General features: G+C 43.7%; 1 protein-coding gene across 4 annotated transcripts in view; it reads left to right on the top strand.

Annotated features, from left to right (window-relative positions):
• CORO1C (coronin 1C) overlaps window positions 1-15,516 on the top strand; it is a 72,828-nt gene that overhangs the window by 47,671 nt on the left and 9,641 nt on the right. For all 4 annotated transcript variants that reach the window (XM_045844101.1, XM_045844107.1, XM_045844127.1 and 1 more), the window contains exons 3-5: window positions 648-770; window positions 11,898-12,027; window positions 14,407-14,588. In XM_045844101.1, coding sequence (XP_045700057.1) covers window positions 648-770; window positions 11,898-12,027; window positions 14,407-14,588 — 435 coding nt within the window. The remainder of the gene's footprint in view (window positions 1-647; window positions 771-11,897; window positions 12,028-14,406; window positions 14,589-15,516) is intronic.

Below are 15,516 nucleotides of genomic sequence, written 5' to 3'. Positions count from 1 at the left end.
GAGAGGAAGGGGGAGGGAGGGAGACAGGGAGATGGAAACATCAAATTGTTGTTTCACTTATTTATACATTTATTGGTTGATTCTCATGTGTGCTCTGACCAGGGATCGAACCCACAACCTTGTCGTATCAGGACAACACTCTAACCAACTGAGCTACCCAGCCAGGACTAAAGCATTTCTTTTTATTACCTTATCTTTGCTTGCTCACAGTGCTGTTCATTTCTAGAACTGTTAATTTGTATATTCAGGAATGTTAGCCTATTATATTAAAAGTTATATTTTGTATTTTGAATAACACTAAGTGTTTTTACAGTAGGAATACATACAATTTGTAATTTGGTTATCATAGAAAAATATTTTGGTAAAAGACTTTTGTATTTTCTTGCTATGTCTGTTAGTGGAGTTGATTAAATAAACTGTGATACTAGAATTTTGGATTCTTAATTTGGTGGAGTGTCCTCAGTAGTAGCTATTTTTAGAAATGAAAGTTAGCAGTCCTTACTAGTTGGCATTAACTGATAGGAAGGTCATCATATGTATACCATCAAGACTTTTGGATAGAGGTAATAAAGGAGAAATGGATCTGAGAAAACACAAACTCTGTGGCATTGATGTTACATAGTAAATTTGTTCCTCTCTATTTTCAGACGGGTCGAATCGACAAATCCTACCCTACAGTGTGTGGCCACACAGGACCAGTGCTTGACATAGATTGGTGCCCACACAACGACCAGGTCATTGCCAGTGGTTCCGAGGACTGCACGGTTATGGTAAGCTCCCCAGGGTGTGGCATGCACACAGGCCAGTAAGCCTCACCTGCTGCCTTCAGAGAGAGAGAGAGAGAGAGAGGGAGAGAGAGGGAGAGAGGGTGAGAGAGAGAGGGAGAGAGAGGGAGGGAGAGAGGGAGGGAGAAAGAGTAGAGGTTTGACAAACACAAAATCATAGTGGTTTTGTCCATTGGATTATACAAGTTTTAGCGATAGTCAAGTTTAATAGCAGGTAAGCCTTTTATAAGCCCTTATATCAAGAGGTTGTTTTTTTTCTTCTATTGTTATAACTGCATGTTTGTGCATGCTTATTGACGGTTCTGTGGGAAGATTTTAGAGAAACTGAAATGACTTTCCAGTAATTCAGTGAATACCCACCCCTGCCCCCCAAAAAGGAGAGAAAAAACTGCTACCGGGAATTGTACATCACAGTAAAATAAAGATCCCAGAGGTATATGAAGGATTAAAAGTGGTATGTAACAGGTACTGAGAGATGGTGAAGAGTTGTTGCAAGTGCTGTCCAAGCTAATGCCAGGCAGTATGTTCTGTCTTATGGACCTCGGTCAAGAAATTCCTTTTTATACCTGGCTGGTGTAGCTCAGTGGATTGAGTGTGGACTACGAACCAAAGTGTTGCAGGTTCGATTCCCAGTCAGGGCACATGCTTGGGTTGCAGGCCACGGCAACCACACATTGATGTTTCTCTCTCTCTCTCTCTCTCTCTCTCTCTCTCTCTCTCTCTCTCTCTCTTGCTCGCTCTCTCTCTCTCACTCTCTTTCTCCCTCCCTTCCCTCTCTAAAAATAAATAAATAAAATCTTTAAAAAAGAGAGAAATGCCTTTTTATGCAGCTATCCAAACATTTTGAAAGATTTTTAGAGTCAGTTCTTCATATCCCCTCATTTGGATTCCAAAAGTAGGTTACACATGAAACCAGGCTCTGGGGTGCTTTTTAAAGTACAGCTTCTGGTTCTGCATTATGTTCTTCTTAGTCTTAAAATGTAATTATTGATTTGGTCAGTTTTTAATCCTAGCTCAAAATATGTTGAAAAGGTTAGGCTTGGCATGGATGGGGAGTACTGAAACATGTACCGAAATAGGTGGAGGTGGTCCCTGTGTCAAGTTGCAGGCAGTCTCACGCACACCAGGTGGGGAGCTGGGGGGCCCCTCTGCTTTTATTTCCCTCTTCACTGTCTGTGGACTGAACCAGACTAAGAAACATTGTTTGGTAGCCTTTATTAATAAAAATTATTTTGCACAAATACAAGTTAATTCCTGAATTGTGTCATTTAAACATTTACTCATTCTTCCTCATGGACTTTTGGCTGAGTATAGTGCCTCCTGTGATCTCATAATTTTGGCAGCCAGAGCATATGAAAGAAATATGCTGCTGTTAAAAGGAATTGTTCTGTTTGATGCGCTTTGCTAAATTGACCATTTTAATGGTCACAGACACATTTTGCTAGGGGATAGGAACAGCATTTTGACCTAATGCCAAAATCTTAAACTGAGAGTCTTACCGTCTCTTGAAGAAGCAGGTTCGGTCCATCTCCGTCTCTAAGCATTACTGGCCATGTTGCCCCTTTGAAAAAAACAACCCAAAACTTGTATTATAAAAAACACTAAAGTTTAGTGAATTGAGGTAAGTGATTTATTATTACAAAGAGAACACTCTGGAACCACCATGCCAGTCAAGAAAAAAAACTTCAGCCTGGCTGGTATGGCTCAGTGGATTGAGTGCCAGCCTGCGAACCAAAAGGTCACCGGTTTGATTCCCAGTCAGGGCACACGCCTGGGTTGCAGGCCGATCAATGTATCTGTCACACATCAATGTTTCTCTCCCTGTCTTTTTCCCTCCCTTATCCCCTCTCGAGAAATAAATAAATAAAATCTTTTAAAAATTAAAAAGGAAAAAAATCTTCCTTAGCCATGCATTCCATTTCAATCACAGCCCCCTCCCTCCCAAAAGGTAACGACTGTCCCAACTTTTCTAATGCTCCCTCCCTTGCCTTTTCTTTTCTTTTTTCTTCTACAGAAAAAAAAAATGTTTTTTAACTTTTTATTTTGGAATTATTATAGATTCACATGCAGTTGTAAGAAATAGCAGAAATCCAGTACCCTCTTCACTCACTTTCCTCCAGTGGTCACATCTTGCGTGAGTGCAGTGTAATATCAGAACCAGGAAATGGACATTGATGTAGCCCACTCACCCTATTCAGATTTCACTCACTTTTGTGTGCACTTGCGCGCGCGTGTATTTAGTTCTTTGCGATTTTATCATATGTGTAGATATCACATGTGACCAGTACCACAGCCAAGATACAGTTGCATCACAAGGGTGAGCCCCGATGCCATCCTTTTATAGTCGTCTCCTTTGCCTTTGCCTCTTACACCATGACGACCACTGGTCTGTTATTTATCTGTATAATGTTGTCATTTCAAGAATGTTAAGAGTAGAATTGTACAGAATGTAACATTTTGAAATTGACTTTTTCCACTTAGCGTGGTTCCCTTGAGAGCCATCCAAGCTGTCTTGTGTTTCAGTTCCAGTGGTTCATTCCTTTTAATTGCAGAGAAGTATTCCGTGACATGGACGTGCCACAGTCTGTTTAACCATTCACCACTGAAGGACATTTGGGTTGTTTCCTGGTTCAGCTACTCTAAATAATGCTTTATGCATATTTTTATATAGATATGAGTTTTCATTTCTCTGAGATAAATGCCCAGTGACATACAATTTGAGACTCAAAACTGCAGTAGCCATTTGGCTATGTCATCAAAGAGACTTCCTCTGACCACCCAGCATAAAAAGATACCCCAGTTACTTTGCATCCTCCGTAGTCTAATTCATTTTTATTCATGGCATCTTTTATATTATGTATTATTTCCTGGTTTGCTTATTGTGCATATTTCTCTCTAGAAAGCACCACTGTGAGCCAAAGAACTTTGCTTTGTTCTAGAGCCTAGAAGAGAGACTTAGGCCTCACTCATCTTGTTTTACTCAGTTTGGTGCCTTTCACTGCACCATCTCAGTGCTGGCTGCCACCTTCAAGACTGCCTAATGGTCCAAGACAAGCTGCTTGGGGTCCTGCCATCAGTGTGCACATTCCAGACTCTGTTACCGGTACCTGAGGCTCATGTTTTTGCTTATTCTGCCCAAGTGTGGGTGGCCGGGCCTCCTCTTCTCTCCAGGAGGAAACAGTCCAGGACCCAAGTCCTTGCCTTTCTTAATGGTTTTAATCAGTTGTGCATCTCTAGACACTCTAGCTTAGTCTTGCAAGTTCTAAAAACTTGGTATGTCTTTTAAGTCTTTCACAGTCCTCCTCCATCCTTATCTTATCCTTATCAGTGTATTGATATCTGTTGAAGTCTGAACTTTGACCTGTATCTTTCAACAGTGTAGATTTCACTGATTGTACCCTCATGGTGCAATTCAACATACCCTCAGTCCTCTGAATTTTGTGCAAATTGGCTGCTGGATCCTGAAGTGTGGTCAGATTCAGGTTCGAACCCTTTGGCGAGACTTTTTGAGATAGGCTTGGTTCACCCAGCTGTTTTAACTTCACAGAGCTCCACCTTCTGTCATTTCCAGGTAGTGTTCTGAAACATGGTGGCTTGCTTTCTGGGATTTTTCTGGTCTGCCTTTATTTGGCTTTTCTCATCCTCTGTTCCTCTTATTTCTATCCTGCTCAGATTTCATTTCAGTTCCTCAAATGTCTCCTCAGTGTGGGGCCTGTCTTGGAAAGGAGGCCTGTCCTCTGTTTGGTTTCTTAGGCCGTTGGGGTCAAGACTGCTCCGGCCCCTTGCACCTTTTGTTGCAGGCCCTTATATTCACCTGTGGCTGGAGAGGGGCTACTGCTCCCAGTTCCCATTGCGGGTCTCACGCTGGCCTGCTGTTCTCAGGTCTGGGAGGCGCCTCACTGATGCCCCGTGATTTTTCCCCACAGGGGCAGATAACACGCAGGTTACCTTGCTGTTGGTGAGGTTTCTCCACTGACTTGTATTTGGAGATTATCACCTAGTTTTGTGTAAATGCTGTTCCTCGGTGTTTGTTTGGTTTTGTTTTCTGCTCGCTCTGTGTTTTTATGGAGGGACTCGGGATGATCCCAAAACTATGCTGCCACCTTCCCAGAACCTTCTAACATTGTATCTGTATTGGCATCCCCAGTGAGTATTTTGTAAATTAAATAATATGTAATGCTTTGGGATAAATCCTCCTCTTAGCTTCTGTTAAGCCCTTAAGTATGGCACTGATTTTAATCGCTTAATGTTCCCCAAATCACTTGTTACTGTTATTGGGGTAATCACAAGAAGTTTTTATAGCTTAGCAGGTGAAATGAAATTTGGAGGAAGTAGTTGATCATCTCCTACCCCACCTGCTTCTTAATACCTAAGGTTCTACTTTGCTTTCCTGAAGGTAAAAGAATACCATACAGTAGATTGAATGGTTTCAAACAACATCCATTAAAAAAAAAAAGAAAGAAAAGTTCTCTGTAGTTTCCCAAGCCTGGGCTGTTGGTCTGACCTGTGAGCTGCAAACAGGGGCGAGTGTGTCAAGGCCTGGCCTAGCAGAAGGAGGGCACCGAGAGAAGCCCGAGCCTGGGCGTTCCGAGCACGTGCAGGTCGCACAGACGCTTCGGTCTCCGTTGCCTTACGTGTAAGCTTGTAATAATAATAATAATAATATTATGGTGAACATGCCAATTGAAGGGATCAAGGAAGGTATCAATGTATAATTAGTTATTTTTGCAGTGAATTTTGATATGTACCTACCTGTACCTACCTGTAAGTGTATTCACAGCATAAGAATATCTTTAGCAAAATATTCAGTAGAAAAAATACAGTAGAACTGGTTTATGAAATGAACTGTAAAATGATTAAATTCATTTAAAAAACTGCTTCTTATATTTATGGGATAATTCCATTAAGTCCTAAGCACTTAAGCATTGATTTGCTAATTTTGCAAGCATTGATTTCATGACAGTAATGTCACTTTGATTGAAGTCTCAGGAGAAGGAGCCGGCCTCACGGTATGTTCCTCCATCTTTCAGAGATGGCTTCTGTGAGCAGCCTAAACGTGAATTATGTTGGCATAATTAAATGTACTTTAATGTGCATTTAAGGTACTATCAATTCTTTTAATGTACTTCCATTTGAAGTGATGTTTCAGCAAATTCAGTTACATAAGCCTTCCTCCTAGAAACTATACTTCACTCCTAGGTTTTCCATATTTTTTGTACTGTTTTTTTCTCCAACCGTGTCTTCTCACGGAGAGCTTTAGAGATTGTGGCTACTAGTATTGTACTTGGGAAAATGTTAGCTCCAAGGAAAGAATAGTGCTGTAAATAACACAGAGAGCAGCCAAATTAAGTTTTGTAAATGGCGTTGACTCAACGTTGTCCTTTATCTGCAGGGCAGTAATCAAACACAAATGCAGAAACTGGCTGATTCAGCGGGGTTGCACAGCTGGTTCTTACAGAGTCTGGGAGAGCGAGAGATCTTGAAGGCAGAGTCGGTGTCTTCTTGCTTGTCTCCGGCTAGATGTTCTGACCTGAACAGTCCCAAATGATGGTGTTGAAATGGACGCTTCCATTTTCCTCAGTCTCACACTTCTGTGGGAATCAGCAAAAACAAACTCCCTCTTTAACACATTTTCGCTTCTGTTGTGACGTTTTCTAATACAGTTTTTGTTTTGAAATAAAAACGGCGGCGATGTCATTGGTGACGAGAGCACGGTCCTCAGGATTCCCGTCCCTCTCACTGCTTCAGCGGGGCTTCCTGTCATTCCCGTCTTGTACGGGTTACACCTGGCCGTCAGCCAGTGGGTATGGGAGCCTCGGCAGGTCAGAACCCAGCAGACCCAAATCTATCTTCGATCTTCCCCACAGTAATGCCGTTCCTAATGTCATGGCTCGTTTACTAATGCCGTGCCATGGTGCGTGCTTCCCCTTGGGGCTGTGCTGCTCCGCAGCTGCCACAGAATCTGTGCACCCCTTCCTGCCTCTCAAGATCATTGGTTTCCCTCATTTTCCCTTTGGAATTGGTTTCCTTCACATTTAAAAAATACAGCTTTTCGGGGAATAGCTCTTCTCATGGCTATAACTCTAGTGCCTAGCCCAGTAGCAAGTTCCGGATGGGCGTATAAGATAGGGCAGCAGTGTCAGGAGTCACTTTGTGTGCTTTAACTTTGCACTGTGTTTTAGAAATAAAGCCATCTAACAAATTGCACTTAATTACTACTTGAGAGAAGAAGCCTAAATAAGTTTCTCAATTTTCCTTTTTTCTTGTTGGAAATGTTCTCTTGAGATGTCCTTTTTTCAGTCAGAACTTCATGAAAATGATGGCGGTGATAACAGTAGTTCCTGAACATGTGCTTAAAGGAGCTGCAGGGCCAGGGCTGTGAAGTCCCTTTTTAATGCTAACATGGCCAGTTAGCTCAGTTAGTGTCCCAGCTCTGATGGGGGCCCCGGAGCCCTAGTGACTTCTGACACCCAGGATGCTCTTTCTGCCACACCAGGATGCGTCCCAGGTCACACACAAGAGCACTGAACAGGCACTGGGTGGCACCTCTGCTGTCTGCTGTGCTTGTGCTGCAGAAAGCAAGACCCCTTCAGTTCACCCTGGAAGGCCAGTGCCCGGAAGCAGCAGGCAGTCCTAAAAAGGGCAAAGAGCCACATAATGACAGGCCTGTGAGTAGGGCCAGCGGGCGCCAACCATGGGGTGTGCACACTTCGTATGGAAAGACTTACAGCTCTGCCGGCTCCTTTCCACAGTCCACAATGGAGAACAACACCACCTTTATTTACCAGCAGAGGCGAGAGTTCCAGCATCTTTTCATTTAGTTTTCAGGCTTTTCCAGTCCCTTTCTCCTCCTCCTGTAAGTCCTCGTGCCTGTGCTATCTTGGTTACGCTGGCCTTTTCCTGTCAGCTGCTCAGCCAGCCTCCTTGGGGCATTCAGTTTTTAGAAAATTGCTATATGCATCTGTGTTTTGGATTTCCTTCCTTATCCCCTTCCTTCTTTCCTTCTTCCTCCTGTCACCAGATTCCTATTTGTCCTTAGAGGTCATCTCCCTAGAGAGCCTTCCTGGACATAGCAAACTTGAACAGCAAGAAGCTAACCTCATGACACTTGTATTTTTGCTGAGCACTTGACTTACACCAGCATCGCCTTATTTATACACGCTGCGTGGCTTCCTGGTAATACCAGTAGTTAGCACTTACCCAGAGCCTGCCTGATGCCAGGCATTATTCTAAACGCCTTAGGCTCCATGAGGGCAGGTTTATCACTACTTCCATTTTATAGGTGAGGAAACTTAAGGCCCAGACAGGTTAGGTGAATGTCTCCAAGGTCATACAGATGATGTGTGGGCGAATCAGGAACTGAATGGTCTGTTCAACTTTGGGAGCCCATATTCTTAACCCCTGCACTGTGCTGTCTCTGCATTTGGGGGCACTGGTTGTGTATGCCAAGTATTGCTCTCTGGGCCTAATCAACTCCTTTAACCCTCACAGCAGCCCTAGGAAGGGCAGGTGCTGATGTCGCCTCTGTGCACAGTGCTACTGAGTTGTCTGCCCGGGACCATCGCAGTCAGTGGCCCGGGCAGAATCTAAATGAGGATCCCTTTGGCCCCAGAGCGCATGCAGGTTGTAGCCTTTGTCCTTGCCATCTTTGGTTTCGGTCTCATGGACATTTCTGCTTTCCTCACTCTTTCCCACCTTGCCTGATAAGGATTGCCTCGTAGTGGGCGCTCCAGAAATGTGTTGTGTGAATGAGCAACCAAGGTAGTAAAAGGGGTTAGAGGCCTGTATTTAATGCATGAACCTGGTTGAAGGAACCATTGAATCTTCCAGCAGTGACATGTAGAAGAAAAAGAACGTTCTTATTTTAAAAATTTGTGTAAGTATTTTTGCTTCAGCATTAAAATTTCCTTGCAGTTCACGAAAAGAGGGCTGAAGAAGCTAGAGAAAGGGAAAAGTGAAGTGCCACGGTGAGCTCTGCTTCCATCCTAACATTTAATCTGGAAATGCTGATTGTAACCAGAGCATCCCATCACTCCATGCTTCATTAAGGACTTAGAAAGCACACTATTTATTTAATCGTGGTCAGTCAGGCACAGAGGTTTTGCAATCATTGCAAGAAAACCCAGCAGCCCGTGTTTATGATGCCATCTGGAGGTAGTAGGTGGTATTACCATTCCCCTCTAAGCCTGGGTCAGAATTCATCTTGCAGGATGCATTTCCTGTTGAGTCACTAAAGTCTCATATCGAGATTGTTTCTCTGCCAACCTCATGCTTTGATCAGATTAGTGGTCATTTCCTGTTGGTTCTGTTCAAAATTTCAACCTTCTTTTATATTAGATAGCCAAGTTCAATTTGGAGCAGTTTTACTAATTGTAAATTCTTGGATAAAAATAGTGCTTATCAGGATGCAAGCATGTTTGGTGCTGGGCAGGTGGGGAGAGGGAGTGGAAGCCCACACTCCCCCAGGGGAGAGGCTGTGGTCTGGGTGACGGACGCAGAGAGGGCAAGCCAGGGTTTCTGTTCGCCTTCTGTGCTTGTTTGCATCTGTTTTGTTTAAATTTTGCTGAATGATGAGGGTTCAGGGGAAATGAGTGACATCCTAAACATGGGCTTGAAAAGCCATATTTATTTTGCTGTGATTTGCATAAGGAGTTGTATTTAGCTGTAAAAATGAATGGCCACTTAACTGGAAGACTTTTCCCAGTCTTCAGAATGGAAAACTTTTTGTTCTAATGTTTTTACAGGACAACAGATTGGGCTGACCCCTAAACACTCAGCTACTCCCTCCCTCTCTCTCTTCCACTAAGCAAACAGACAGTTGTTTGCATCTTAAAAATCCCCAAGAAAGGAAAATTCTGTTTCTCACTTGTTCCACTGTTGAGCATGATTTTTTACTGGCAAGTTCTAAATTTTTCATGAACTAGTTCCTTAAAATCTTTTTTTTTTCTGGTAAATTACTTCTTTTAATCTTCGTATATAAGATGATTACTTTTCATTTGAGCCTTTTCACAAACTTAAATATATCCTAATGTCTGGTTTTCTACAGGGTTCCTGGTGCTGTTGAGCTTAGCTGTGACTCAGCACCTTTCTTCTCAGAGGGTGGTTCTTGGGTCTGGGACAACCCGGGTCTTCCATTGTTGAACGTATTCTGATGCTTTTCTGTCCTCCTGTCCCCTTGCTGCCCAGGCATGTCCCCAGTAAGATACGGTGAATCCTCCGAGATATAAGTCACATATAGTTCACCTGTTTTAAAGTGTACAATTCAGTGGTTTTTAGTATATTTACAGATATGTACAACCATCACCATAGATAATTTTAGAATATTTTCACCACCTTCAAAAGAATCCCCATGTCTTGGAGCTATTACCATTCCCCAGTTCCCTAGCACGAAGCAACCACTAATCTACTTTCTGTCTCTGTATCTTTTCCTACCCTGGACCTTCCATGTCCACGGAGCCTACCATTTGTGGTCTTTTGTGACTGGCTTCTTTCACTTAGCATCATGTTTTCCAGCACTGTCCCTGTTGTAGCACTATTAGTACTTTATTCCTTTGTAAGCTTTTTTTAAATCCTCACCCGAGGACATATTTACTGATTTTAGAGAGAGGGAAGGGAGGGACAGATAGGGAGAGAAGCATCAGTTGGTTGCCTGTTATACACGCCCTGACCAGGGGCTGAACCTGCAACCCAGGCGTGTGCCCTGACCAGGAATCAAAGCTGCCACCTTTTGGTTTACGAGATGATGCTCTAACCAACTGAGCCACACCGGCCAGGACAGTACTTCATTCCTTTTATGGCTAAATAGTACTCCGTTGTATAGACATACCACATTTTGTGTATTAATTTTATCAGTTGCTGGACATTTGGGTTGTTTTTACCTTTTGGCTATTACAGATAATGCCCCTGTGAACATTCAGGTACAAGTTTCATTTCTCTTGGATAGAAGTGGTGTTACTTCTCTTACCTAGGAGTGGTCTTGCTGGGTCGTGTGACAACTGTGGAACTTCCAGAGCGTTTTACGTAGTGCTGCACTGTTTTACATTCCTTCCAGCAGCGCATGAGGACTCTGAGTTCTCGCCCTCCTCACCAATACTTGTTATGTCTTTTTTATTCCAGTCTCCTAGTGGGTGTGAAGTGATGTTTCATGGTGGTTTTTGATTTCCACTTCCCTAATGACTAAAACTGTTGAACTTCTTTTCTGAGTTGTAAAAGTTTTTTATATATTCTAGATAGAAGTTCCTTATCAGGTGTATCACTCACAATTTTTTCTCTTTCTGTGGGTTGTCTTTCACTTTCTCGATGGTATCCTTTGAAACCCAAAGTTTTTAATTTTGAGGAGGCCCACTGTGTTTGTTTTCGCTTTTGTAAGAGAATTGATTTTCTCTGATACATATTGCAAAACTATTAGGTGTATTTTTATTTTCCAAATGTAAAATTATAGAAAATATGATGTCTTTTAAAACTGTACCATACCCACCCTGGCTGGTGTGGCTCAGCTGGCTGAAGCATTGTCCCATACACCAAAAGGTTGGGGGTTCGATTCCTGGTCGGGCACATTCCTAGGTTTCGAAGTTGATCCCCGGTCAGGGCATGTATGGGAGGCAACCAGTCGATGTTTCTTTCTCTCTTTCCTTCTCCTTTCCTCTCTCTCTAAAATCAATAAATACTTACATAAAAACAAAACCGTACCACTCCGAAAGAGCCCTTGGTGGGTCAATTTTGCTCTTTTCTTCAGGAACCATGGACTTAGAGGATCTCACCCTCTGCTGCCTTTCACGGGTGCTTCAGTTCTTTTGTATTTTTCTTTTCTTTTCTTTTTTTTTTTTTTGCATGCTTCTGACCAGAGTTTAGAACTTAACAGGGAATTTAAAATAAAATCTCAACGAATATTAAAGTGGACAGATAACATTTTGTAGACCTTACACATATTCTAGCCTTTACTACCTTACTACATTTTTAAGAACAACTGTACACAGCCATTTCACATTATTCTGCATTTCGTTCAAAGGCCATTCTTGTATGTTCCGTGCATGCAGAACAAGTCTCCAAACTGACGATCACTGTAAATGTGGTCATGAAAGATGGATCATCTTTGTCTTCCCTTTCCAACAGGTGTGGCAGATTCCGGAAAACGGGCTCACCCTTTCCCTGACCGAACCTGTGGTGATTTTAGAAGGCCACTCAAAGAGAGTGGGCATTGTGGCCTGGCACCCGACCGCCCGCAACGTGCTTCTTAGCGCAGGTAGGGGCCACACAGTCCTCTCTTTTCCCTTGTCGTTGCTTCTTGCACCTTTTTTTTGTGGAGGGGAGCAGCAGATGCGTGTGGCTGAGTCCTGAGCGGTTTGGAGTAGGTCATCAGGAATCCGTGGTGAGGCGCTGAGACGCAGTGCTTCCCCCGACCGCCTGTGCACGTGTGCTCGGGCCGCTCGCACAGTCGGTGGGAGGTGAAGACTTCCTACATAAAAAAAAATGAACAGATACCTGCCTATTTATTTGCCTGTAATTTCAGCAGGTCCGTGGTTCCTGCTGGGAGCCCCCACGGACCACAGTTTTAGTCATTCCTGATGTAGGAGATGGGACACAGGGGGAACCAGGAGCTCTGGGTTCCGGCCTGGTGTTGCTGCCAACTTCCAGGTGACCCTGTTAGGCAAATATCCTTCTTCCTTTTAAGAAATACTTACATTTTTCTCCTTATACAAGTAGTATGTGTATATTATAGAGAATTCATATAAACAAAAGGAAGAAAAGAAAAATCACTTGTAATCCCACCACCCAGAGGGACCATCATTATTACCATTTGGTGTTTCTTTCCAGAAGATATTTCTGAACACACATAAGTGTTGTTGATCATGAAGATGGATGAGAGACTTTGCGTGTGTGGTCTTTTTCCTGTGCCTGTAATGGTCGTCCCATATTTTTAATGACCCCCTGAAGAGTCCATTGTTGGGATACCTCAATTTTTTAAATCAGCCCCTTATTTCTGGACTTTGAGGTTGTTTCTGATTTTTCACTTTCAAAGCACTTTAGATTTTACCTTCTTTTAAAAAGAGAAGCGGTACAAAGGGCAAGAGGAAGCTCTGCGGGGTGATGGAAATACCCTGTATTTTGATTGCGATGGTGGCTACGTGAATTCATGTTTGTCAGAACTTAATGAGTGTATGCTTCTGACAGGTGCACTGTGTTGTGTGCAAATTACACCTTAATGCAATTGGCTTATAAAAAAGGACACTAACGTTAGTGGTAGAATTTTGAAGCTCTTTCCCTTGACCAGAGAAGGGGGGGCAGTTCAGTTTTTAACTGGGAATAAAGGATGTTGATGATATAGTGAGTTAAATAAAAAATGTAATGCCAGGTACCTACTGAAACCAAGGACTACTTTTCAAAAAGACACTACGTAGGATTCTCTTCTTTTAAAATCACATTGACTGTGCCTGGGAACCCTTCCATTGTTCTACTCAGAACCTCAGTCTGATAAGGAGAGAAAACAGTTCCCAAGGTGGAATTCCATCATGGAAAATTTCCCGCTGCTCTTCTCATTGAGGTCAAACTTACGGTAGTATCAGCAGGCTGATCCCCATGCTCCCCTTTGCAAGCAAAGGAGAGGAACGGTTGGTTGCAGCGTTCTGCATATTTTAAGACTATGCGATCCGTCCTTGGTGGCTGAAGTTACCTGTTCGCCTGTGATGAAGAAGGCAGAGGAAGGGTCAGTCTCCGCCCTAGAGCTCCACTCCAGCTTCTCGTAGTGTTGTGCAGTGTGTCCGCCCTTCCCTGCTTCTCCCTCTCGGGTAATTTAGGTGTTCTGGGTATTTAGTGGCTAACTTTCCTGAAGTGCTCGCAAAATTGGTTTATTGGCAAGAATTCACTTTCAGCATGTCCATTCCTTATTTTTCCTTCATCCTTGAGATAATGTCCTGGAAGCAACAAATGATGCTGTTTTCGAAGGGGTCTCAGAGACTCAGGGCAGACCTTGAAGGAAGGGTGTGGGTGCGGCGAGGCGCTGTGGCTGAGTCAGCAGTGCGGCCCCCCGGGGCCAGTTTCTGAATCTCCGTGCCTGTGTGATTAGTTGGGCTTCTCAGGTCAGGCCAGTCTCGGCCTATGTTCTCTCCCCTGTACTTAAACTCACTGCAATTTGCTGTGCATTTAATCCAAGACCACGTTATACAGCATCATTGATTTGAATAGCCTGCCCCCCACCACCTGTGTTGAGTGTCCTAAACAGTTATTTCAGCTCTTTATTTTTAGTTCCTCTGGAAAAGAAGTGAGCTGTATTCATTCTGACACTTGTTTTACTGGGAAAGGAAACCGACAATTACTTGGTGTCCACTCGCCCCGTGAACTCTTTAAAAAACGTAGAATTCCATTTTCTTGCAGTTCTTTGTTTTGTTTGGTGGTTGTGTTTATTCGTTTCATACAAACCCAGACCTAACAGGTTGTAATTTTTCCTTTAACACTGATTTCCTTTACACAACTGTCATTGTTTTGGTCACTTCAGTTTTTAACTCCTAGTCAGTAGGGCCTCTTATAAGCACCCTTCTCTCAGTGCATATCTTTGTAGTTTTCATGAGTGTGCTGCTGTACATGTATTTCTAATGTCTGCGGGCGTGCTTGTGCTTGCTCTCAGGCTGTGATAATGCCATCATCATCTGGAACGTGGGGACCGGGGAAGCCCTGATAAACCTGGACGATATGCATTCGGACATGATTTACAACGTGAGCTGGAACCGGAACGGCAGTCTGATCTGCACGGCTTCCAAAGACAAGAAAGTGAGGGTGATCAATCCTAGGAAACAGGAGATTGTTGCTGTAAGTACTCTGGGGACAAAAACCCCAGTATTTGTGGCACCTGAGTGAGTGTGAGCTGTCTGCTTTTCAAGGCAGGCTGCAGGGGCTGCTGGCCGGCAGACCCTTGCCGTGTGCAGATGCCTGTGGATCAGAAAAGGCTTGTCCAGGCTCTGTCTCTCAGTCACTTCAGAGTTGTACATTTCCAGCTTCTACTCAAGTCTTACCTCTCATTTGGTGACCACTTTCCACAAAGAAATAAAGTTTTTGTTAGTTCACTAGAACTGTTAAGAGTCGACAAGTCTAGATCAGCTAACCCAGACAGTTGACTGCATTCCCGGCTTAGTGCTGAATATCGATGAATTGATTCCCACCCCGTTCCCAAAATGACTGTTAAAGTGTCTCACAAAGATGCAGCAAGTTCTCTCATCAGCCCAGTGCCTTAGCTTCTGCCACCCAAACCAGGCCTCCGCAAAATCACCGCATGACAAAAGGCGGACATTTGGGACTTAAATCAAGGTTGAATCTAAAAGCATTGAATCCAGGAATGTCTCACTTCTCATCTTAGGTCCTAAATTGCCCTTCTTGGAGACTCAGGGGTTCGGTGGCTGTCGTGCTTCTCTGGAGTGGGGCAGCAGTTGTAGCTGGTGCTCAGGGAGCGCTGGGGCTTGCTGGCCCCCCGCAGTGTGCTTTCCCCACTAGGACCTCCCAGGGGGTGGCACTTGCACACTCTCATCGAACAAACAAGGCTAGGGCAGGGGCTGACTAGACTCGACTCTCTGTCCTATGTGATTGGTAGGCACTAGGCATGTCCAACCTGAAGCTTATTATCCTCTTGAGAAACAAACATTTGGCAGAGATCTGTCACGTGTTTTATGTTTGCAGTGCATGGACTTGGGTGGGCAGCAGGGCGTGGTGGAAGGATCAAGGCTTTTGAGTTAAGCCCTAACCT

This window comes from Phyllostomus hastatus, unplaced genomic scaffold (assembly GCF_019186645.2).
Source record: "Phyllostomus hastatus isolate PE091 unplaced genomic scaffold, TTU_PhHast_1.1 phas_contig_1162, whole genome shotgun sequence".
Classification (NCBI taxonomy): domain Eukaryota; kingdom Metazoa; phylum Chordata; class Mammalia; order Chiroptera; family Phyllostomidae; genus Phyllostomus; species Phyllostomus hastatus.
Note: the sequence above shows the minus strand (reverse complement) of the source record. Positions and strands in the feature narration are given on the sequence as shown.